This window comes from Protopterus annectens, chromosome 2.part2 (assembly GCF_019279795.1).
Source record: "Protopterus annectens isolate FY-2018-M chromosome 2.part2, PAN1.0, whole genome shotgun sequence".
Lineage (NCBI taxonomy): Eukaryota > Metazoa > Chordata > Ceratodontiformes > Protopteridae > Protopterus > Protopterus annectens.
Window position 1 is genome coordinate 328,511,428 of NC_056730.1, and position 26,098 is coordinate 328,537,525.

At 37.5% G+C, this 26,098-nt stretch overlaps 1 protein-coding gene across 1 annotated transcript in view; it reads right to left on the reverse strand.

Moving 5' to 3' along the window:
* The window catches only part of CCDC125 (coiled-coil domain containing 125), a 1,485,470-nt gene that overhangs the window by 106,866 nt on the left and 1,352,506 nt on the right, over nt 1–26,098 (reverse strand). Inside the window, exon 10 of the mRNA XM_044063882.1 lies at nt 22,196–22,329. Within this exon, the coding sequence (XP_043919817.1) occupies nt 22,196–22,329 (134 nt within the window). The remainder of the gene's footprint in view (nt 1–22,195; nt 22,330–26,098) is intronic.

Below are 26,098 nucleotides of genomic sequence, written 5' to 3' on the forward strand. Positions count from 1 at the left end.
CATGAAATCCTTTATCAAATGCACATGTTCAGTTCTTTCCAAATGTGTCTTCTGTAGCATTGTTATTTGCACTTTGTATTTTTAATATAATTACATTTTTTTCCCTTTTGGTTAAACCTATGAGAACATTCACATTCCAAGATAATATGGAAAGTGTCACCATTACGAGAAGAAACCATTATTCTCAGCTATTACATATGACAGCTTTTTAAATGTCTGCTTCCAACTTTTATGATGCATGTACCTGCTAATGTTTGGCAGGTAAATCCTTTATATGGTTTTTTTTCTTATCACCAGCATTGGAACCTATGACACATTTTACAAGACATTTTGTTTTATTAAAAAACATCAAAAACACACCCCCAGAACACTCCCATAACCTGTCAGCTAAATACAAACACACATAACTATGTACATCTGCAGATAGTGAAATTTAACCATCCTAACAGGAATATTTGTCCCAAATAGGTGCTAACACAGGTCTTAAACTGAAATTGAGATTATCCATGCTAAGATGCATGTTATTGCCTGTGCTAATCAACCCTAATTGGTGTCTGTTCTTTTTTATCATTATTCCTTTCCCAGATGTGAAAATAACTTGCATGCTTTCAGAGAACAGTTTTAGCCTAAAAAAATAAACAGTGTTCTGGCTTTTATTGCCCTATTTTGTCTCCATGGAAATGTAAGAGGAAAAAAATATAGTCCACCGCTATAGTCTGAAAGATAGCTGAAACATTTATTGCTAAAGGAAAACTTTATATTCGGTGTTCTTGTATTTACTTGTTTCCACTTAAAACTTGTTTTAGACTAAGCCAAGAGTCTTAATCCAGACATCTGTCTGTATATAAAAGTAAGAGAAAACATATCAGCTCTACATATATCTTGATCTGTGTACTTTTGCACCCCATCCCCCTCCTCAAAAATCCAAGATTACAGCCTATTAACTTAACATGCTTTTGTCCAGCATTTCTTTTTTTTTGCAATGTAATGCTTACATTTCTTAATACCAAAAAAGAAAGAAAGGGGAGAGAAAAATGACATCAGTTTACTTTTGTAGCTTTATCTAAAATACTTTACTATAAAACCTGCAATTTATATGGTGAAAAGTTTCATAGAAATACAGTTAAGAACAGAAATTATTTTACTTAAGTTACCTTTTTCCTTCTTCTTCACTTCTCTCAGTGCCCTTCCAAACATTAATGACATGAAGTAAGGCAAATCCATTTTAGTTCTCTACAAGTTTAGCAAAGTCAACAAAATTCCACTCTTTCTTATACAGCAGTATTTCACAAATACAAATATGACTTTGCAGTCTCACATTTATTCACTAATTTGCATGTTGCTGGTCTTCTTCCTGTTCATCTCCATCTCCCAACTCCAGATTCGTGTTCATTTCCAAGGTACTACCAATTCTTCTAGTCAACCCTTGTACTTTTCTCTGTCTCTCAAGTATTATCATTTGGAAAAGTGGAAAATGTTTCACTGGCAAAGTCTCTCTGTGTGTTTTACTATGGGAGGAATGAAAAGCACAGTCCCCTTCAGCCTGACAGCTTTTTGTTGGACAAACCTTTGTATTTCCTTCTTAGCCTGTTCTGTACCAAAAAATAACTTTGATCTTCCGGTAAAAAATATTCTGAAGACAGATGGATACAGCAGCTTGAATCTCGCACCTGCCTCTTGACATTTCCTTATTAATGGATCAGTTTGTTTCTCTTCTGCCTGGTGTACGCTGAATAATCATTTTCAGCAAACACTCTACTATCTCCAACTTTTAATACTTGCTCTTTTGCCACCGTTTGGTTAGGATCAACTCTTTCTGCTAGTAGGCTTACATCTTTACAGGTCTTGGTTGCTTTCTTATGGACAGATTGTGCCCTTTCAATTACCTGTTCCTGCTGGGGAATACCAGTCCAATTGCTTAGTTGTGCCTTCATAAAATTAATACAGTTTGTTCCTTCTAGTTTCTCTAGTACAGCCAAAAATCTCAGATTTTCCGTACATGCTCTGTCCTCTAATTCTAACATTTTTTTAAACATCTCTTCTTGATCAGTGTCATACTTGGCAAGCCTCTTCATATCTACTTCTTATATTTGCAGTTTTATCACCTCATCTGAATAACTGTTTAAAGTGTCTTCCATTTTCCAGCCTTTTGTTACCTGAGTTAATACACACCTTCAGTGTTTCATTTATTTTAATCAGCTCTAAGCACATTTGAGGTATTTTCCTCTAGATTAATGGAAGCCATGTTTTTTACAAAAGCTAGACCCTGAACTGCCTTTTGCTGAACAGCTGTGGGATTTTTCCCGGTCAGTGTTTTTCTCTTCACTTTCTTGTTGATATTCTTTCAGGCTGTCTTAGTTTCTTCTTTGCTGGCATCCAGGTAGTGTACTTACTAGCCACTAACTGAATTTACTAAAAGTGACAAGAGTTCCTGGCCCCTGTGTTATAGTTTCTTTTTTCTCACTTTGAGAGCTGCAGTTATGCTGTTCATCAGTGTGTAGCCATCTTGGAAAGTCTCCATAAAGCCTTTTTTCGGCACAGTCCAGCTGAGCAGCATTATTTCAACCTACTACATTCTAATTTGGAACACATTAATACTGCTATCCTTGATGCCAGACGTCTTAACAAAAATACTTGATACTGAAGCTCATTTACAACTTGAACACATTCACATTTGTGTAGTTACAAAGACATGGTGTTGGAGCAAGGAAAGCACTCCCACCTATTCCTAGGTACAGTGCCTATCACATATTCAGACCTACTGGCAACTGTGGGATTATCACTATTTGTCAAGGATATCATCACCTCAACTCATATTCCTCAGGACACCACATTTAAAGTCCTACATGTCCAAATTACCATAAACAAGGCTGATTACCTCTTCATATCTAGGTAGAGAAAATTCCTATGTCCCCTTCTGAGCATGACAGCTATCTTAGCTCACTAGATGAAATCTCCATTAACCCCATCACCTTTCTAAAGGGGGAATTCAACTATCCATCGATAAACTAGCCCAAAGATTCCTTGACATAATAAACGCTAACTCTCACTTTTACAAATAGTCAGCCATCCTACTAGGGGACCCTAATATCTTCTATCTAGTTCAGACAAATATGGTCACTTCTTGAACACCTCCATATATATCACTATGTCTTGTTAAATAAAACCATAAATGTGTGACCTTTTTCTTTAAAACTGGTGGTACTTGCTCTTTAAATACCTCTAAGTTTAGAAACTTCTTAACAGCAAGCATTCTTCAGTTACTTGATGACCTAAACAAATTCTGCTGCAACCCTACTCTGATGGATCCCGTTGCTAAAGCTGCTGCCTGTGCCTCTGACTTCTACTCTCACTCCAACTTTAACAGTTATATTGAAAAGGTAGCCCCTATCTGTGCCAAATATAATGAGAAATTTAAAAATAGAGCCCTGTGGTGGAATACCCATATAAACAAATTACATGACAACAGAAATGTATTGCTTAATGCTTACAAGAGGTTTCTTATTATAACTACATTAACAGTACATTTAAGCAAACTAGTAGAGTTTTAAGGGAGACATTCAGAACCTCATAATCACTAAAATCAAAAATAAGTACAATTTTTTCACTGACTATGTCTGTAAGTTAGGAATTATTGCTCAACAAGGTTCTACACTACGCCATAATAATACTGCACACTCTAACTCAAAGGAAATAGTTAATATCCTAGCTGGCATATTTTACTCCACAGTTATGGCTACACAGACTCCAGAATCCCAGCAGTCCCCTTTAATTAATATGGAACAAGATCTCTCAGCCTTCTCAAAAGCTAAGAACACTTAATTCATGGGCTCTGATAATATTTTAGTTTGTCTGATTATCAGTGCCAAATATGGTCTAATAAACCCCTACTTAACAACTTTAGTTTAAATCTCTCCACTGATTACATTCTTGAAGCCTAGAAAACAGCACTAAAGATCTACCAGTCTTGTGGGCCTCATATGCATAGCTATGGACCATATTATCTCAGACCTCATTAAGTCGGACATTCAATAGCTCTTAATCATGTACCCTCATCAATTCTGCTGTGTTAAAATTAAATCCTGCTTATTCAATTCATTAATTTCTTTGGAAAAAAATAATTGAAGTAGTGGTAGCATTAAAGAGGATACGGCATATCTGGACCTGGCCAAAGCCTTTGATACTATTCCCTATGCAGGCAATACTGACAAAGTTGTAAATCAGAACATAAAATCCTTGTCTTGTGCTGGGGATGGTTAAGTGGTTGTCTGACACTACCCATGTGGTTAGGGTCACAGGTACTACTTCTGAACACAACAAGCTGTCAGTGGTATATTACAGGGCTCAGTGGTGGGCCCTCTTTTATTTGGCATCTACTTCTCAGACTACTAGTATAAACAGCGATAGTCAGTTTCTCAAAGGCATTTCATACTGTCACTCACCAATCTCATCCAGCTATTACAAGAAGCTGGTTATACTAACACAGTTCTATTCTAGTTCAGATCATACCACTAATCAATCAGTCTGATGGCAAAACACATTCTCTCCCTCACTGACAGCAAATAATGGAATACTGCAAGGCTCAGTCCTTGGCCCTTGGTCCACATCTTTTTTTCTGTATTCACTAATATTATGCATCAATATATTAACAATATAACATTAATTACGAGTAAAGACAAATTTGACCTTGGCATACAGTGCACATATCATTCAAAAATTAGAATCAGACCTTCAGCTGCCAAAACAATCTTACTCTCAATGAGAAAAAAACAATTATCTTCAGCACACAAAACTTTAACCCAGACTTCATCCTAAAAATTGGCACAACCAATATAGTGATGACCTCTTGTTAGAAATACACTGACATCATCGATGTAGCATGAATGGAAGGTATCCGTTAATTAGCAAATAAGCACATGTTGTTATTGTTGTTGTGTCTTTCGGCTTATCCCGGCTAGGGGTCGCCACAGCGGAACTCCGGTCCACTAATGTTTGGTAGTGGATTTTTACGTGCCGAGTTACCAGCCCTGACACACAAGGCATGCTCATTCACACATGCCTCCACATAGAAGATGCTCTAGCTGAGAATCGAACGGGACAACGTCTTGCTGTGAGGTGAAACCGCTACTGCAGCACCACTACCGCGGGGGAGCAAATAAGCACATGTAGTAAGTAAAATAAACAAAAAATAGGAGCACTTTACCATCCAGGTTCATGTCCCTTGCCAACACAAGGGGAAAATTACTGAAAACTTTCTACCACTAAAACTGCTATTAGGATCAATAGTCCAGAGAAACCTGAGAAATAACACAGCAAACTGAATCACCTCAACTTATCGCAAGACTGCACAATTTCCTGCTGATAAACTGAAATGCTTACACCACTGCAACATACTTAACCTTAAGTGGATGACCATGACCATAGAAAATAAACACAAGTGTAAGTAGCTTATCTTTCACAGCAAAATGATTTAAAGTAAAATAAAAGCAGCCAAAACCAAGACCGACAAGCCGAATAAAAAACTTTAAAAATAAAATAAGGCTACAACAAAGAACAGTTATAGAAAAGAAAATGGGCACTCATAACATTCTAGTGAAAACAGCAGTGGCAGTTAAGGCAATTACTGTGTCCATTTTACCTCAGCATGGAATTAATCTTGTTTAACTTCATTGTCCCTTCCCTGTCCGGGGCAAATTAAAATATAGATTAATAATACAAAATTTCAGCCTTAAACAGTAAACCAAGTACAAGACAATACAGAACTCACATTAACAATTTAAATAATTATATGAAAAAACATGTCTTTTGAGGTAACAAGACCCTCAAAATATTTGATAGAAGGTTTCATTTAATCTTAGATGTCATGAAACTGTATAACAGGTAACCATTTAAAATCTTGCTCACATTGCTGAGTCTCAAGATGTGGAGACCAAACGGCTGAAAATCCAGACTAACATATATTAAGTTGAAAACTGACATTTCTCAGAATATTCCATTTTCTCTAAGGTATGGTAATGGAGTGTGTGTGTGTGTGTGTGTGTGTGTGTGTGTGTGTGTGTGTGTGTGTGTGTGTGTGTGTGTGTGTGTGTGTGTGTGTTCCAAGTTTGAATGAGAAGAGTGATGTTCAACGATGACTCTTCTGTACTTTCTTTTTTTTTCAGTGCCCTGGGATTCAACAATGCAAATCTCAAAATTTCAACAACAGTACAACATTTCAAAGTATCCAAACTGAATAATATTTAGGAGATTTCACACTGTGCAGCAAAATCCATAAGCACCCCCTGTACTCCTCTATGTGCACTAAAACTATCTTCACACCTATAAGTTAACTACTATGTTTATTTATTTACTATTTGGCAGTCGTGTAGAAGGACTAGCCTAAAGACCCTTTTCAGCCATGACCTGAATATACAGAAATAAAAGCAAAGAGTGTGAATAAAGCATACAATACCTAACATCAAATGCAAAATCTAAATTTTTAAAGGGGCTTAGACAGTGCCGGCCTTAGCTGAAATGACACCCTAGGCGAAGTAGTGGTTCGGCGCCCCTTGAGCCCCACCCACACCATACTCATAAAACACCCCTATATGAGCCACACCCACAGGATCACTCCCCAAGAAAGCCACTCTAGTCATTTCCTTAAATTATTTAAATGCACAGGAAGAAAAAGATAACCTGTAATGTAGTTAAACTGCAATTACCTTTGCATATGTATTTTCTACTTTAAATACCAGAGCCGAATCATGATCAAATAGGGCCCTAGGCAGAGTAATAGACCCCCCCAAGCAGCCCCTCCTGCAGCAAGCTCCTAACCCCCACAGCAGCAGCCCCCTCCTCAGTCATTCCAGTGTTCCATTACTTGGTTATTTCTCATTAGTTACCATACATACTGTTCTCTTATTTGCTTCTACAGTGATTACAGATATTGAAATAAAACAGCACAAACACAGATAGACAAACAATACAGTCTCACAATGAAAATAGACTTAGAATGAGCAGTAAACTTCTATGCCCTTGAAACTCAACATTTATTAAAATGGCAACAGTCGTTAACTGAAACCACATGAAAACCCACATCTGGCAGTGGAGAAATTGTTTACCTTTCAGCTGCTTTCAAAACAGACTCCTTGCACACATGTTTTAGGGCCTTGCATACATGTATTTGCTCTTTGATTCACCCTCCTGATTTTATTGAACTATATTGCTTGTGTAATACAGTACCAGTTTAAATTTATAGTTTTAAATATTCTTTTAATAAGCAATGAAACAAAATTTATGAGCCAATACCTACCCATTTCAGAAAATTTCAACCATAAAATGGCATTCAAGACTACCGTCATTACAATCTATCAATATTACTCAGTAAGCACAATCTCTGCAGAAGTAAAATCATCTGAATTCCACATTAAAGAAATCTGTAACTAATGAAGAGGTTGCTACCATCAAAACAACTTCACATATCAATGTTTTATCTGCAAAATCAGTGCCTGCTGACCTTGAAGAATGAATTGCCTATATAACATTAAAAATGTTAAGTTGGCAATATTGCAATAGGAAATGACTAACAAGTTCATAGTGACTAGGCATCTCATACAAAGGACATACTTAAGAGCACAGAACCTTTACCCCCCCCCCCCTTATAATGCACCAAATAATCAACAATCATAGGGGCACTGCAGTATATCAACACTCCATCTACATGGTGTGGGAGTAGAATCCACAGTCTTCTGCACCAAAGGCAATTATGCTACTAACAGTGCTTTCAGATTCTACAACAGTGTGCCATTTGCTAAAACAAAAACATCTAGTTGCACATTGACAACATTTACACTTGTTACATTGAGTTTTAAAGTTGTAGTTTTGAATATTTTTTCCAGTAAGCAATGGAATAAAACGTATGAACCAATAATGACAAAACTGCCCATTTCAGAACATTTTAACCATAAAAGGCCCCTCAGACTTCTATTGTTACAACCCACCAGTATCAGTCAATAAGCACAATCTCTGCAGAAGTAAAATTCATCCTAATAATTCTCTATGAGATTTGAAACTAATGAAGAGGCTGTTACTGGCAAACAACTTTACATTTCAGTGCGTCATCTACAAAGTCAGTGCTTACTGCCATTGAAGAATTAATTGCATACATTACATTAAAGAAAAAAAATGTTACGCTGGTAATATTGCAGTAGAGAATGACTGAGAAACCAACAACAAGTTCATAGTTTCAAGGCATCTTAAACAAAGGAAGGCACACTAAGGAGTGCAGAACCCCTAACTCCCCTTAAAATGCAACAAATCGGTAACTAGGGCATTACATACCATGCCTCCATACCTCTCAACCTCTTAACACAAAAAATCTGAACAAAACCTAAAATAATGATGCGGGGCAAAGGCCTCCAAACAAAAGCAGATTACAAATATTGCTCTTATAGAATTAGAAAGTTGCTAGAATAACAGCATTTACCTTAGCATGCATTTTCTGAAGGAAATGAAGGCTGAAACTCAAATGTATGACATTTAGTTATTTAAATCCTCAGTGATTTGTCAGAAAACCACACATTTTATGAGGAATGGGCCAAAAATATGAGGCAAACGTCTGGACAGTTGAGAGGTATGCATACCTCTCAACCTCTTAGTGCAAGAAATATGGACACGATGTGGGTGCAATGGCCTTAAAATAGGGATAGATTTTAAATAGTACACTTTAACTTAACTTTAACTTAAAGGTGCTAGAACAACAGCATTTGTGTTAACGTGCATTTCCAAAGGATATGAAGTCTGAAAGTTTTATATACATATATATATATATATATATATATATATATATATATATATATGGGTTCACTTCAATTCATTGAACTTTCAATTCACTGACTTTCATTTCACTGACACCATTTCACTGAAATTCATTTCACTGAAACTTCATTTCACTGAAAGTTCATTTCACTGACAAGTATTATTACAAAGTAAATGGAATATGCCCTTTTCCCCACTGTAGTGCGACCCTGGAGTTAGTATATATAGTTAGGGGGGTGTGGGGGGCAGAGCCCCCCACATCGGGGGGTGTGGGGGGTGCAGCCCCCACTTACTTTTTTTTTACTAAGCAATATTATATCAAAACGTAAGAATATCATATGAAATGAAGTGGGGGGCTGCGCCCCCCACACCCCCCTAACTATATATTCTAACTCCAGGGTCGCACTACAGTGGGGAAGGGGGAATATTCCATTTTATTGCTAATAATACTTGTCAGTGAAATGAAGTTTCAGTGAAATGAAGTTTCAGTGAAATGAATTTCAGTGAAATGGTGTCAGTGAAATGAAAGTCAGTGAATTGAAAGTTCAGTGAATTGAAGTGAACCCATATATATATATATATATATATATATATATATGTGTGTGTGTGTGTGTGTGTGTGTGTGTGTGTGTGTGTATATATATATATATATATATATATATATATATCCAAAGGATATGAAGTCTGAAAGTTTTATATATATACCACATCAGCCCTACTATCCTTTTCTAATACCATCAATAACTTCAGAAACAATAATAAACTATCATCTGCTCTTTTCTTAGACCTCTCCAAGGCCTTTGATATGGTGAACCACATTCAACTCCTGCATACATTAAAAAAACTATCACTCAGCAATTCCACGCTGAAATGGTTCCAATCCTACCTGTCCAATAGGCAACAGGCTGTTCTATGGCAGGACAAATTATCCACATGCCTACCTGTTACACTTGGAGTTCCCCAAGGATCTATTCTTGGCCCTCTTCTCTTCACCATCTTTGTTAATGACCTGCCCACAATCACCCCATGCCACATGCATTCAATATGCAGATGATTTGACTATCATCAGCACTGCCTCCAACCTTGCAGACCTCACTGCTTCAACCCAAGACACCTTCAACCTAATAGTAAAATGGTTCTCAAGTCGTCAACTATTTTTCAACCACAACAAAACAAAACTACTTACTTTCTCACCCACTAACAAGACTCTTCCCCACCTTCTCTATTACATCCTCTAATGGAATCACTATATCACCAGAAGCTCACACAAAGCTATTAGGTGTTACCATTGATAACTCCTTAAATTTGACATCCATTTCAATCTAACCATCAAAACCGTCAATAAAAAGCTTGGCTCTCTATAAAGTAAAACACTTTCTCACTCCTCACGCTAAAATTACAATTGCCAGCACACACCTACTATCAACTCTTTTCTATGCCTCCAACCTTTTTACAAAGGTAAACAAGACAACCCTTAACAAACTTGCTTCTTGTTACAATCACATAGCTAGATTTGCCACAAATTCCACCTTTAGAACGCACCACTGCACTAACTTGAAGCAACTAGGGTGGTTAGAGTCTTCCAACCAACTCCATTTCAACCAACTCAAAACGGCACACCAGATACTGTATCAACCAGAAAAAACTCGAGCTCTGAAAACATCATTCACCCCTATATTAACCTGCAATCTTTACGCTCCTCCAATAAGATCTTAGCTCAAACTACCAAAGCCAATAATTCTGCTGGTTAAATCCATCTCAAGCGTCATGCGGACAACTTTAGGACTTTAGCAATAAGACACATACTAGCCCACAAACTACTTTTGAAGGATCATAATAAAATATCAATAATCCAAAGATATGGGGGCAAATTTTTAATATCATATTGGGCAATATATGAGATCGAGTGTAGTGTGAGACATATATATATTCTTTAGGGAAAAAGTTGTTAATAAGTAAAAAATTGAGATATCTGATCTATTTATAATTCTTTTCATATGTTTTTGTACAATCTGATGTTACATTTGGAAGCATTCGTGTAAATATTGTATATATGTTTTTGTGATTGTATTAGACATAATAGCTAGAACGTATTGATATTTTTGTTTTGTTTAAGTTTGTATGGAAAATGTTAAGACAATAAAGACTTATTATTGAAAAAAAAAATTATAATTTTAAATATTCTTTTAATAAGCAATGAAACAAAATTTATGAGCCAATACCTACCCATTTCAGAAAATTTCAACCATAAAAGGGCATTCAAGACTACCGTCATTACAATCTATCAATATTACTCAGTAAGCACAATCTCTGCAGAAGTAAAATCATCTGAATTCCACATTATAGAAATCTGTTACTAATGAAGAGGTTGCTACCATCAAAACAACTTCACATATCAATGTCTTATCTGCAAAATCAGTGCCTGCTGACCTTGAAGAATGAATTGCCTATATTACATTAAAAATGTTAAGTTGGCAATATTGCAATAGGAAATGACTAACAAGTTCATAGTGACTAGGCATCTCATACAAAGGACATACTCAAGAGCATAGAACCTCTACCCCCCCCTTATAATGCACCAAATAATCAACAATCATATGGGCACTGCAATATCAACACTCCATCTACATGGTGTGGGAGTAGAATCCACAGTCTTCTGCACCAAAGGCAATTATGCTACTAACAGTGCTTTCAGATTCTACAACAGTGTGCCATTTGCTAAAACAAAAACATCTAGTTGCACATTGACAACATTTACACTTGTTACAGTGAGTTTTAAAGTTGTAGTTTTGAATATTTTTTCCAGTAAGCAATGGAATAAAATGTATGACCCAATAATGACAAAACTGCCCATTTCAGAACATTTTAACCATAAAAGGCCCCTCAGACTTCTATCATTACAACCCACCAGTATCAGTCAATAAGCACAATCTCTGCAGAAGTAAAATTCATCCTAATAGGATGAATGATGATCCTAAGGATAATCACAAGGCTTTCTTTAGTTATGTTAGGAACCTGGGTGGTAATTCCCAGATATGCTCAGAATTAGTCCAAAATGACAAAAAATACACCGAACCCACAGACACTGCCAACATCCTAGCTGACAGGTTCAGCGCAAACTCCCACCAAAGGGCAAATATCTATCCCAGCAGAGTGCCCCTGACATCTCAGATGCTCAGGTAAGAGCCGCCTTTCCAAAGCAAAAACACAGCATCAATGGGACCAGATGGTGTCCCGGGCTGCGTCCTACATGAACTCCAAGAAGAGCTAAACCCAAACATAAAACTACTGTTCAATCTCAGCCTTACTACAGGATATGTGCCCAAAGAGTGGCGTACAGCAACAGTGGTCCCTCTCCATAAAGGTGGTGCCTCAACGGATCCTGGAAACTGTAACCAAACGAAGCACCAACAACCATAAAAATAAAAATTCTCCGGCACGATAAAGGCAATCCCTCTGATGTAAAATGACCTTGCAATGTAGGTTAGAAACTGGCAGGCAACTCGAAAGTTTAAAATGCTTTAATCCACCAAATTCAGCACATACGAAGCAAAAATACAAATCAACACTCCACACCGTAGAACAGTTAGTTAGTTGAATTAAGCGCTTTCGTCTCCTTCCAACGGAGACTTCATCAGAATAAATCTTTTAATTAACAATAATTTTATATACTAGCATCAATCAATAGTCATCCTATGGGCTGCTAGTAAGCCTTAAAGGCGTAGCGCTGCAATGTCTTATGCTGCTATACTTAAATAGAATGCATTTTTACACATAATTTGTTCCGGGTATGCTTATATGCAATTAAATAAATAATTGCATAAAAGATTACATAAAAGACAACTAATGCCCCCCACCCCCCAAAAACCACTAATGAAGGAATGTGTATAAAAATGAATGTGTATAAAAACAAAAGCAAAAAACAGGAACATTAAAAACTTCAATGAATTATCTTAAACAGCTTGTCTAGGTAGTTTATATTGTGTTATAAAGTGCAACTATAGTGGCTCAAATATATCAAGCAAATTTAAATTCTGCATACATCCATAAGGGACCAATATTTGAAAGACATATTTAAAAAATATTGTTTAAAAAATATATATTGTTTAAAAAAATATTGTTTAAAAAATGCATTTACAAAATACTAAAAAATGCTCAAGTCTAGCATAGTACATCAAACAATGACAGCCATTTCATCATCAACAACATAAATAGGGGCTCCTCCAAGCAAAATGTGGGGTAAAAATAGTCAACTCTTATGTTAAACAGACAGAACGCACAGACTTGTATTCTAACCAAACAAAACAAAATGTTGTATTCTAACCAAACAAAACAAATTATTGTTGAGCTTGTAAGGGATCCTACCAATACGGCACCCTACCCCAACACCAGGGCTGTCCCGGGCTGCGTCCTACATGAACTCCAAGAAGAGCTAAACCCAAACATAAAACTACTGTTCAATCTCAGCCTTACTACAGGATATGTGCCCAAAGAGTGGCGTACAGCAACAGTGGTCCCTCTCCATAAAGGTGGTGCCTCAACGGATCCTGGAAACTATCGCCCCATAAGCCTGACTAGCTTGGTCTGCAAAGCTATGGAAAGGATCATCATGGACCTCATAAATAAAGATATTGTGGACCTACAAACACTGGATCCTACCCAGTTCGGCTTTGTTAAAGGCAGATCCTGCCTCTTAAACCTGGTTGATTTCTTTGAAACAGTCACCAAGGCCATTGACGAGGGGAAGGTGGTCCACACAGCCTACCTGGACCTCGCAAAAGCCTTCGATACAATACCCCACTCGGGCATTATAGATAAGCTCACCAGCTTAAATATAAACCCCTATGTCACTAGATGGATTGCAAACTGGCTCAAGGACAAAACCCACATGGTTAGAATTGCTGGAGCCATGTCAGACTCCAAACCAGTTACAAGTGGTGTCCCACAAGGCTCAGTCCTGGGACCTCTCTTGTTCGGTATATATTTCTCAGAGGTACAGGCCGACACAGAAGGACTGTGGCTGACCAAGTTCGCAGATGACTGCAAACTGGGCGCCATAATCGACTCTCCAGCCGACACAAGCATCCTCCAAAAGGGCCTCATAGAAACAGACAACTGGTGCCAGAGCCATGGCCTCAAGCTAAATGCCAAAAAGTGTATAGTCATCCCCTTGGCAAAACAAAGTGCCCACAAATTACCACATAGGTGGAAATCCATTAAGTACAGAAGAAGTAATTAGGGACCTGGGGACCCAAGTTGATAGCAATCTCTCATTTGACAACCACGGCCAAAGTGGTTAGAAAAACATTTTATATAGCCCACCTAATCATGAAGGGATTCACATCTAGATCAGGGAGGTCATCGGTGCCTCTTTACTCATCCCTCATCAGGCCCATAATTGAGTACAATGCCCCTTTGGGATGTACCTTACCAGACACCTGCAGCAACTGGAAAGACCCCAAAAGTACCTCACCAAGAGGATCAAAGGGCTCAAACAGATGCCATATGCTGCCCGGTTAAAGAAACTCCAGCTCTACTCAGTGGCATACCGCCTGTTCAGAGGCGATCTGTGCCTGACGATAAAGCCATGTCCAACCCGGAATTAATGGACATGCTGCACCTCAGAAAATCCAAGTCCCATCAAGCTACTAGCCGAGACTTGAACCTCAGCACTGAAATAAATAGGACATGCTGGAGGACAGATTCATAACCCAGAGGCTCCCTTCACTCTGGAATAAAATCCCAGTCCAGGTTAGGCAGAGTCCCTCATTGACTCTCTTCAAGAGGAATCTTGATGAGTGGATGGGAGATCGTAGGTTTACCCCAGGTATCACTTCTGTGTCACTGTTAGACAGAGGCACAGTATACTAACCTCGAAAAAGGGCATAGCAAAATAAATTTAAAATGGGTGGCGAAAGCCAAACACATTCTGGCTAGGCTTATAAATGCCCTAGGGCAGATAGCCTAGTATGAACCTATGAACCTATAATAATTCTCTATGAGATTTGAAACTAATGAAGAGGCTGTTACTGGCAAACAACTTTACATTTCAGTGCGTCATCTACAAAGTCAGTGCTTACTGCCATTGAAGAATTAATTGCCTACGTTACATTAAAGAAAAAAAATGTTACGCTGGTAATATTGCAATAGAGAATGACTGAGAAACCAACAACAAGTTCATAGTTTCAAGGCATCTTAAACAAAGGAAGGCACACTAAGGAGTGCAGAACCCCTAACTCCCCTTAAAATGCAACAAATCGGTAACTAGGGCATTACATACCATGCCTCCATACCTCTCAACCTCTTAACACAAAAAATCTGAACAAAACCTAAAATAATAATGTGGGGCAAAGGCCTCCAAACAAAAGCAGATTATAAATATTGCTCTTATAGACTTAGAAAGTTGCTAGAATAACAGCATTTAGCTTAGCATGCATTTTCTGAAGGAAATGAAGTCTGAAACTCAAATGTATGACATTTAGTTATTTAAATCCTCAGTGATTTGTCAGAAAACCACACATTTTATGAGGAATGGGCCAAAAATATGAGGCAAACGTCTGGACAGTTGAGAGGTATGCATACCTCTCAACCTCTTAGTGCAAGAAATATGGACATGATGTGGGTGCAATGGCCATAAAAATAGGGATAGATTTTAAATAGTACACTTTAACTTAACTTTAACTTAAAGGTGCTAGAACAACAGCATTTGTGTTAACGTGCATTTCCAAAGGATATGAAGTCTGAAAGTTTTATATATATATATATATATATATATATATATATATATATATATATATATATGCAATATTATATCAAAACTATATATTCTAACTCAATATTCCATTTTATTGCTAATAATACTTGTCAGTGAAATGAAGTTTGTCAGTGAATTGAAAGTTCATATATATATATATATATATATATATATATGTGTGTGTGTGTGTGTGTGTGTGTGTGTGTGTGTATATATATATATATATATATATATATATATCCAAAGGATATGAAGTCTGAAAGTTTTATATATATACCACATCAGCCCTACTATCCTTTTCTAATACCATCAATAACTTCAGAAACAATAATAAACTATCATCTGCTCTTTTCTTAGACCTCTCCAAGGCCTTTGATATGGTGAACCACATTCAACTCCTGCATACATTAAAAAAACTATCACTCAGCAATTCCACGCTGAAATGGTTCCAATCCTACCTGTCCAATAGGCAACAGGCTGTTCTATGGCAGGACAAATTATCCACATGCCTACCTGTTACACTTGGAGTTCCCCAAGGATCTATTCTTGGCCCTCTTCTCTTCACCATCTTTGTTAATGACCTGCCCACAATCACCCCCCATGCCACATGCATTCAATATGCAGATGATTTGACTATCATCAGCACTGCCTCCAACCTTGCAGACCTCACTGCTTCAACCCAAGACACCTTCAACCTAATAGAAAAATGGTTCTCAAGTCGTCAACTAGTTCTCAACCCCAACAAAACAAAACTACTTACTTTCTCACCCACTAACAAGACTCTTCCCCCCACCTTCTCTATTACATCCTCTAATGGAATCACTATATCACCAGAAGCTCACACAAAGCTATTAGGTGTTACCATTGATAACTCCCTTAAATTTGACATACATTTCAATCTAACCATCAAAACCGTCAATAAAAAGCTTGGCTCTCTCTATAAAGTAAAACACTTTCTCACTCCTCACGCTAAAATTACAATTGCCAGCACACACCTACTATCGACTCTTTCTATGCCTCCCCTTTTACAAACCTAAACAAGACAACCCTTAACAAACTTGCTTCTTGTTACAATCACATAGCTAGATTTGCCACAAATTCCACCTTTAGAACGCACCACTGCACTAACTTGAAGCAACTAGGGTGGTTAGAGTTTTCCAACCAACTCCATTTCAACCAACTCAAAACGGCTCACCAGATACTGTATCACCCAGAGAAAACACCAGCTCTGAAAAACATCATTCACCCCTATATTAACCTGCAATCTTTACGCTCCTCCAATAAGATCTTAGCTCAAACTACCAAAGCCAATAATTCTGCTGGGGATTCTCTATTCTCAAACTTTGTAGGTAAAATGTGGAACTCCCTACCGACCATGCTCACCTCAGAACCTTCACTCCTACAATTCAAAAAAAAGCTTAAACCCCATCTCAATACCCTCTGGCATTGTCCCTGTTCCAAACCTGATTAACCACTATCATTTACCCTTCTCTTACCTCACTATCCTTAACCGCTTTTTAACAAGGCGCTATGCCTTTGTAACTGACCTATGTTTTTTGTTATATGCTGCTGTTATTTTTTTCCCAAGATGTGATGTATCTTTATAGTGTATTTAGAACTCAACTATCTTCCTTTTTTGCATTAACAATGTTCATATGTCTGTTATGTACCTGGAGCTTTTCTCCCCGGGCCTCCGCTGAAAATGGACATGTATCCAGTCGGACTCTCCCGGTTAACAAATGTAAAATAAATAAAATAAATTATATATATATATATATATATATATATATATATATATATATATATATATATATATATATATAATTATTTAGGTGACTTTAGTTCTGTGATTTACCACAGAACTGCAAATTAGTATGATAACAACAGAGACGTTCCAGAGTGAATGCAAAAGAGAAACTAGTCTGATAATAAGAAACATAATGAAAACATCTAGATATGGGAGGCCCATTAAGACAAACAGATGGACAAGCACAAATAATTGTTCTAGAGTTTCTGTGGGATACAGTGCTTCTTAAAATGGCAATGCTATGTACCCATCTTAAAGTAGCAATGCTATAATACTTTGAATTCAGAGTATATATAGGCTCATAGCAGACCTACAACACTAATCTTTACACTTTCCTTGGCATTATTTCTGTCAACAATATCCACTCAATATCACACATCATTACTAAAACAAAAAAAAAACACATAGCCAGCATTTTTGCAGGGAGGCTTGCAATGCTGGACACCCACACTCCACCAGCTCTACATATTGATTATGGAATCTTGAGATTAAGGACTAAATTCCTTAACCCCTTCAGATCTGGGATCTAACTCTGCTAAATAGTCATATTTTGTCAAAACATAGGAATCAATAAAATTAGTTTAATAATTCCCATTTCATTGGAACACAGGATAACAATAAGCAGGGAGCTCAACCAAATCTGGTATACTTATTCCTATAACAGACTGAAAAAATGCTTTTCCAAAGTCCGCCATCACCATAAGGAGGATGTGTACACCTGAAATCAATACTAAAATTATTGTGAGGTAACGTTCTGTCTTGTATCTAGTCACCTTCGTACAGGAGACTTATGCCTTACATACAGTGCGTTGATTAAAGGACTCCTTACTTAGAATCCCCGCTGGTGACTTGAGTGCAAAACGACATTCAGCTTAAATTAAAATGAATAGTAACCATAATGCAAAATATGACAACTTCATAGCTCAAAGAAGCCCTTGCCTATAGAATCAACTCCCCCTTCCAATTAAACTTGGTCCATCAATCTATAACTTCCAGAAGGAATTGGATGACTGTGTCAATAACCTTTAAGGTTAACAGGGGATCGGGGGAAACAAACTCATCAACTGCCAATGGACCTTGAGCTTATCCATAAAATCTATGCACCTATCAATGAAAAAAAATACATCAGATCATACCTATTTGAATGTTCAAAGGCCATGGAAATTATTTATTGTTTGAAGAGCTGTAATTATCAGCATAATACTCTGTCATATTTTAGAACTTTTGTGTGCTTTCTTTTCTGAAGATGACACCGGAAAGATTGTGTAATAATTCATACAGAGCAAGATTTGTCAGAATAATTGCAAACATTTAATTAATTTAAAATTAGGGATATTGAAAACATAGACTGCTCAGAAAAGGAATGCTGAAATAAATAGCTTTAAGAGTTACTGTGTTCCTGAAGGATTGTTTTTTCTGAAGCAGAAGTTGTGTGACTTTGGACATAAAGAGCTATATTTTCTTACCATGAATAAACATTTAATCCTTAGTGTGCTTCCTCTGTCATAGCTGCATAGATGGGCATATTTGGAGCATGGTATGTATGCCCATTACATGTCTCACATCTCAACATCACAACAGTTAGCACTTCCATTCAGAAGGGAGAGCATCATATTAGAATGCATGTCCTGGAAGCGAGACATCACAGGTAATAACATCTCCAATGACACTTTGTTATATACAGATAATGGAAAACAGTGGCCTCATCTTACGTAGTTATTACTTTTTTCTAACAATGCACACCTTCTTACAGCTGTGAAGGCTGTGTGTTACTTTTAATTTAGTTTCAGTTTCCAGTATTTTTGGATTATACCGTGGTCTCCATTTTAAGACCTGATAAAGTCCCATTTTCTAAAAGAGCTTAATGTTTTGCGAATGCCACAACAGTAATTTATAGTCCGTATGTCTGCTGCTGAGTAGCATGTTGTGTACTTTAAATGGCTGCCCATCATCGCACATTCTGTTTATTTATTTCCTTAACTAGGTCAAGCTCACAAGACCAGAGGTTTTGCCTTTGTGGAAGCCAAGGAACAAAGACAGGCATGAAACATCAGGAAAAAGAGAAGTGAAACAGAATGATATTATGAACAGAAGGAAGGCACTGACATTTTTATATATCAGTAATACAAGCATCAGTGCAGTAACTCATTAACTATCAGTAACAATGTACCACAGATTGTTAAACATCAGTGATACATGCAGTGATGAAGCATTTAGCTAAGTAACATTTATACATTGGTAATATACACAATAGAACAGTAATTATCTAACTAGCACAGAAAAAGTGCCACAGATTGTTACATATTGTTAAAATGAGAACCAGTGCAGTAAATAATTGACTAGAAATCATACGATTTGCCAGTTGTTATAGATTAAGTAAGGCAGGCATCAGTACAGAGATTAGTTCACTCTCTTTGATAAGATGTTTCAGATTGTTATACATTTAGTAATCTGGGCATCAGTGCATAAATAAGTTACTTAGCAGTGGCAACACATATTAGTAAAACATTAATAATTCAGGAGAAGTGCAGGAATTCATTTATTTATTTTTAACCAGGTTAGCTCTGATGAGTGAACCTTCACTTAAGGCACACACACACACACACACACACACACACACACACACACACACACACACACACACACACACACACACACTATCGCACAAAGAAGCCCAGTTTAAACTACACAGACACACACATACACTTACCTTCTTTTTAATCTGAAGCCACATGCGTACACATGGCGTTAACCCTTCTCTAAAACTGCTTGTTTAATTTCCGCATGCAACTGTAGAAAGTGTTTACATCCATGTTGGCGTACGTGGATGTGATGCATGCATGTTCCTCCTTAAAGGAGGAGACTCCACTACCATGGAGTGAAGTTTTTTTTTTTTTTTTTTTTTTTTTTTGTTAATTGTTAAAGTCCTGGCCAAACCTGCAGGTATAAAAGTGGGAGGGGTGCTCGCTTCCCCCTCCTCTCCCTATGATTCCGGCACCCTATGGTTTATTTATTTTAATTAATTTACTTTCTTATTATGCGTTTGCATAATAAGAACAGTAAATTAATTAAAATAAATAAATAAACACAAATTGCACCCTTTACGAGGCCGTCCTGTACAGCGCCCTAGGCGGTCGCCTAGTTTGCCTATGCCTAAGGCCGGCCGTGGACTTAGAACAAATATGTACTTGCTGCAAACCTTATGCTTGTTATAGAGTCTTATGCACACAGAAACAGACAGCAAGTGAGAGTTAAAAGGTGTTACAGGTTGGTATAATGCCTAAGGTGTTTACGTCACAAACACAGGGAACAGGGTTTGATTCTCACCTTTGGAAGGGAAATTGACTAGGCTTAAAATGGCCCATAAGGGCAGCTAGCCTAGTACTTAGCTATGAACCTATGAACAGTAAAGTAAAAAGTTATGTACTCACCATAACATTTGATGTGTGTTGTCCATTTTCATTCTTCCTCAACTGATGGGTCTGGGATCCAAACCGGATCCGACCTGGCCTTTTCCACTATGATCCGAAGTCTTTGGAATTTGTGTGCTGAGCAAAGGTAATCAGAGAAAGACCACATTCTGCTTTAGGGAGAACATTTTTGGTTAGGGAAAACTGGGCTGAAGGAGAGAATAAAAGATATTCTATAGCAGAGTTTAAGCTGAGGTAGTACTGTTAGTCATTTTGTCTATATGATTTGAAAAAGTTAGAGAAGGCTAAAGATTAAGGCCACAGTATTTACATTTTAGAAATATGGGGAATGATGATGTTGTGGTTATCAGTGATGTTAATTTGAAGCAGATGAGGAAAATAATCACTAATCACTCACTCATCACTGAGGACATATTAATGTTAATATTTATAATAATATTAATATTAGTTAATCTGCAGTGGTGGTGCTGCGGTAGTGTTGTCGCCTCACAGTAAGACGTTGTCCTGTTCGATTCTCAGCTAGAGCATCTTCTGTGTGGAGACATGCGTGAATGGGCGTACCTTCGTTGAAGGTTGTGCGTCAGGGCCGTCAACTCGGCATGTAAAAATCTACTGCCAATCATTAGCGGACCGGAGTTCCACTGAGGCAACCCCTAACCGGGAAAAGCCGAAAGACACAACAACAACTAATATTAGTTAAAATCAGTGATTCAAGAATGAGAGATGTTTTACACAAAGACTTCCAAAACTATGGAATAAGCTTCTCTTTACAATCAGAAGTCATTTCAAAAATAATTTTGATATCTTTATGTAAAGTAGAAGATATCACCATGGTGTTAAGGCAGTCAAACTTCTTGAAGGCCAGCAGGTTATTAAGTGTGTCAGCTGAAATCAGAGCCATACCTATCTATATCTGGTACCTATGCCAATCTGGCTCTCCCCCAGTGTTTCAACTAAGATGCCAAAATATATTGTCTTGTAGCTGAGAACAAAAAAAAAAATGAACCTGAGGACAGAAAAAAGAAGAAGCCCTTTCTTCTTGAAGAAATGTAGCAAACTACTTGCTACATCTTATATCACGCACAAAGTACTGAAGCTCTTCAGCCCTGACTGTTTCTAAATGCCAGTAGTGCACTAATGACTGAATATCTCCAGATCATGCTCCTTAACACCCTGACCCCCAAGGCAGCTGCCCCACTTTGCAGCAGCTCAGCTATGCATCTGACTGAGGCTACAAATTTACAAAATGTGTTTGTTACCCAGAACTTATTATTTAGTACACTTTGCAGATATGTTACAATGCATATCAGTGATCAAGTCTTTGTAATACTGTTACTCTATAAAAATGGCTTCTCAAGTGTAGGTGTGGTCTATGTGCACAAGCAGGCGTTTGTGTAATATACATACCAAGTCAATTAGTAAATTAAGGATTTCTTGAGGATCATCCAGTGTTTCTAGATTCCTACAGCCAACTTTAGAAACCAGCATGTCCGTGAGCTTCTGTCCAAGCAGTTTATGGTCTTCTTTTGAGAATCTTGAACCTAAACAAAATAAAAAGTAGTGATAAATATATGGGGCACTAGTTTTTAATACTGTGGCTTGTACAATTACAGCTAATGATAATATTCAGCAACAGTACAGCATTTTAACACTCAAGTCTATGACTGGTTGCAAAGGTTATTCTTTAGGAAGAACATAGTCTTGCACCTTATTTGTTCTGCTATCCACAGAAGAAATATCAGGGTCCCCTCAGGGATACACATACATATTTTTTTTTTTAAGCTGAAGGAAAATGTGCTATAGTCTGCAACATTCTCCCATAGATATATATTTATAATTTTTTTCTTTATTCCTGCAGTGATAAAGATTTCCATAAATGATTTATATCAGAGCAGACATATCTGAAATAGCTGTACTACTTCCCTCTCCAACATACGGTGTAAAACTGAAATTATATTCTTTTTTTTTTCTTTAATTAACTCTATCTATCTGGTTAAGTGTGTTACTATTGGTGCAGAATATATTAGTATAAAACAGTGACTTGTACAGATTTTTGAGTTCCAGAAGTGTCAAATAATACTTTTCTGTGTCCAAAAATCCCAATGGAGGAGAGTCTACACAGGCAACTAGTGAATAGCACAGGAAAACATAACTACTACAAGCACTATTCAAAAGAACTGTACTATCAATAAGTTGCCCTGAAGCCAGATATTTGACAGTAATGCCACTGATCAGCATGCAGTGCAACTTCAAAGTAGGTGATGAATCACAGGTGTATCAAAGGTGTCCAACAGCACAGCTCATGCAAGTTTTTTTTTAATACTGACATGCAGTATTTTTCTCTCACTTCTACCACAAAATCATTCCCATGAGGAAACATGGGGAGTTTATATAAGAAACTGAGACAATGCAATATTTCTTTACTCTGACAAATATGAAAGTTACTTAGTATAACGATAGATCAGCGCTGTCTCATTTTCATCCAGTTTAACCTTTGGGTTGTGGGATCTGACCTCGGCACCTTCTTCTAAAGCTGTGGATCTGAGGGTCTGACTCCTCCCCTACTCATAATTTCCTCCTCTCCACTAAATTACCACAGAGTGAGTTTGTTGACATATACCCAGAAAAGAACACTAATTCCCTCCTATAACTGAAGCATCTTTTAGGTGTCAAGATCATGCTAATAATACAGCAGTATGTTTGTATAAAAGGAATTTTTTTTAACAACTAGGGTCTTAGGTGAGGTCTGCCCAATCGGCAGAAGTAATACTGGAAGGGGGAAGGAGAGATGTGGGAGAGATCATGAACTAGACGGAAATGAAGCAACATGGACCCATCATTATGGTAATTACATAACGTTCATATCCAATGTCATCTACTTTTGTCTGATTCAACCTTTGGGACAGATTCCCAAGCTGCAAAAAAAAAAAAAAACTCCTGATGACATCAAGGAAGGACATTCCTAAGAACAGTGGAATCAAAGCAGACATATGTTCTGGACTACACATCCGATTTGTGATGAGACACAAAGGTGTGAACTGTGGACTATGTTGCTGCTGCAAAAATGTCATCAACGGGATCTTCATGAATGCTGTAGATGCAACTATTGCTCTCACTGAATGTTCTTTTGGCCTCTTACACAGGGGAAAACCCCAGATATTATAAACAACGAAATGCAGTCCAACAGCCATTTGGAAATTGTGACTTTTCATATGCTTTTTCCCAACTTCGCTTTAGAGATGGATATGAACAGCTGATCTGACTTTCTGATACCCCTGGTTCGATGTAAATAGAATCTGAGCTGCCTGTGAACATGTAGCATGTGTATGATATGTTCTCCTTTGATAAAGAACATGGGGAAAAGGCTGACAAATTGATTCAAATTTACTTCAGTAGGAAAGAAGAATTAGTTCTCAAGGCTACTCTGTCTTTACGAAAAATGATTAGTGGACCAATCCCCTCTATTTCTTCAATTCCAGAATATCACCAAATGTGACATCTTCCAGAGGGAATCTAGGGGAACCTTTATTTTCATCCAAATATGTGTCTTCAGTGTCAGACTCTGGAGAAAAGATTAAGTGCATGCTGTTTCTAGGACACTGCCTCTGGGGAACCTCAGGAAACAGGATTAAATTTGACTGAGAACTCTGATGAGTATCCCCCAAGTCTAAAGTTACTAGCTGTCTCCATCGATCAGAATGAGAAGAATAAGTCACAGAGTTCACTGGGAGCTGGGATGGATTCAAACATGAAGAAAACCCCTGACTTCTTGGTTATTCTGGGAATATATTCAATGAGTATGAAACAAGGCAATTTTTTTTTCCGTAAAGCATTCTTGTGCCATTCTTTTTTGACCAAATTTATGTCATTTCATCACAGACAGAGAAGTGTACCAATCCAAAAAATAGTCAACCAGGGAGACTGTGTGTGGTGTGTGCATGCACCTGCTTATGTGTGTGTGTGTGTGTGTGTGTGTGTGTGTGTGTGTGTGTGTGTGTGTGTGTGTGTGTGTGTGTGTCTTGTGTACACACACATTAGATTGTTTGCATACGCTAATTCTTGCACCTTTACAGATGGCATTTCTGACATGACATCACTGTCAAAACAAAGTGTACCATGTCAAAAAGGGGTGATCTGTGGGGAGAGTTTAACACGGACTAAACTGGTGCTAGAGCTACAGTGTAAAACACAATGCCAAGAAATGCATAATAGCAAGATAGTACTTGTAATTCTGGCATCTGTCTTGCAGATATAATTGCAATGAGAAAAACAGCCTTTCATGATAGAAACTTGAAATTTACTGAAGCTGCTGGTTTGAAAGGTTTTTGAGTTACAGCTTGAATCATAATAGTAATGTCTCATGAAGGAATCTGATACCTGATTGGAGGTCTGAGTAAAAAAAGGACCATTGAGGAAGGTTTTGGAGATTTTAAGACAGACTACAGAACTGTCATTATGTCCTGTGTGAAAAATTGAAATAGCAGCCATTTGCACCTTAACAGTGGAGTAACTGCACCCTTTCTGAAAATTTCTAATAGGAATAGAAAATCTAAAATAGATGGCAGAAGAACAGAAAGGGGATCTAATCCTCCTGAAGAAGCCCAAACAGAATATTTTTTTCATTTGCTTTGATAAATCTTTTTTTTTTTTATTTTTTTTACAGAATGTTTTTCAGAGGCAGAAATAATGTGGAACACCTAAGAGGAAAGCTTGGCACCTCTGGCTATTGTTGGTACTGGAGGAACCATGCAGTCAACTTTGGTGCTTTTAGGTCTAGTACAGGCAATCTGGATGGGTGATTCAGAAGACCTGATGTGGGATCCAACATCCAAAGACAGGCATATCAAATTAAGCCAAAAGAAGGAGAACCAAACCTGATGGGGCCAAAATAAAACAATAAGGATTGTTCTGGTCTTCCACCTTCTGGCTTTTTTAATGAATTTTATCAAAAGTGGTATAAGGGGAAAGGTGTAAAAAAGACATGAGGACCGATTGTGAATTAGAGTATCCCTTGCTGACTGTCCCTGTACAGGGATTAGGACAAAGTAACTGCTGCAATTGTTGTTCAGGTATGAGACAAAGAGGTTGCAGCAAGGTTGGCCCCAGTGGCTGAAAATTTTTCTTGCCACTGTCTGGTTGAGAAACCACTCATGAGAAAGTAGAACTGACTTGCTCAACTTGTCTTCTAGCACATTTGATGTCCTCAGGATGTGGTATGCTATCAGAAAGCTATTGGAAGACATAACCCATTGCCATACTCTCATGGCCTCCTGGCAAAGTGGATATGATTGTTTTCGATCTGGGTGGATA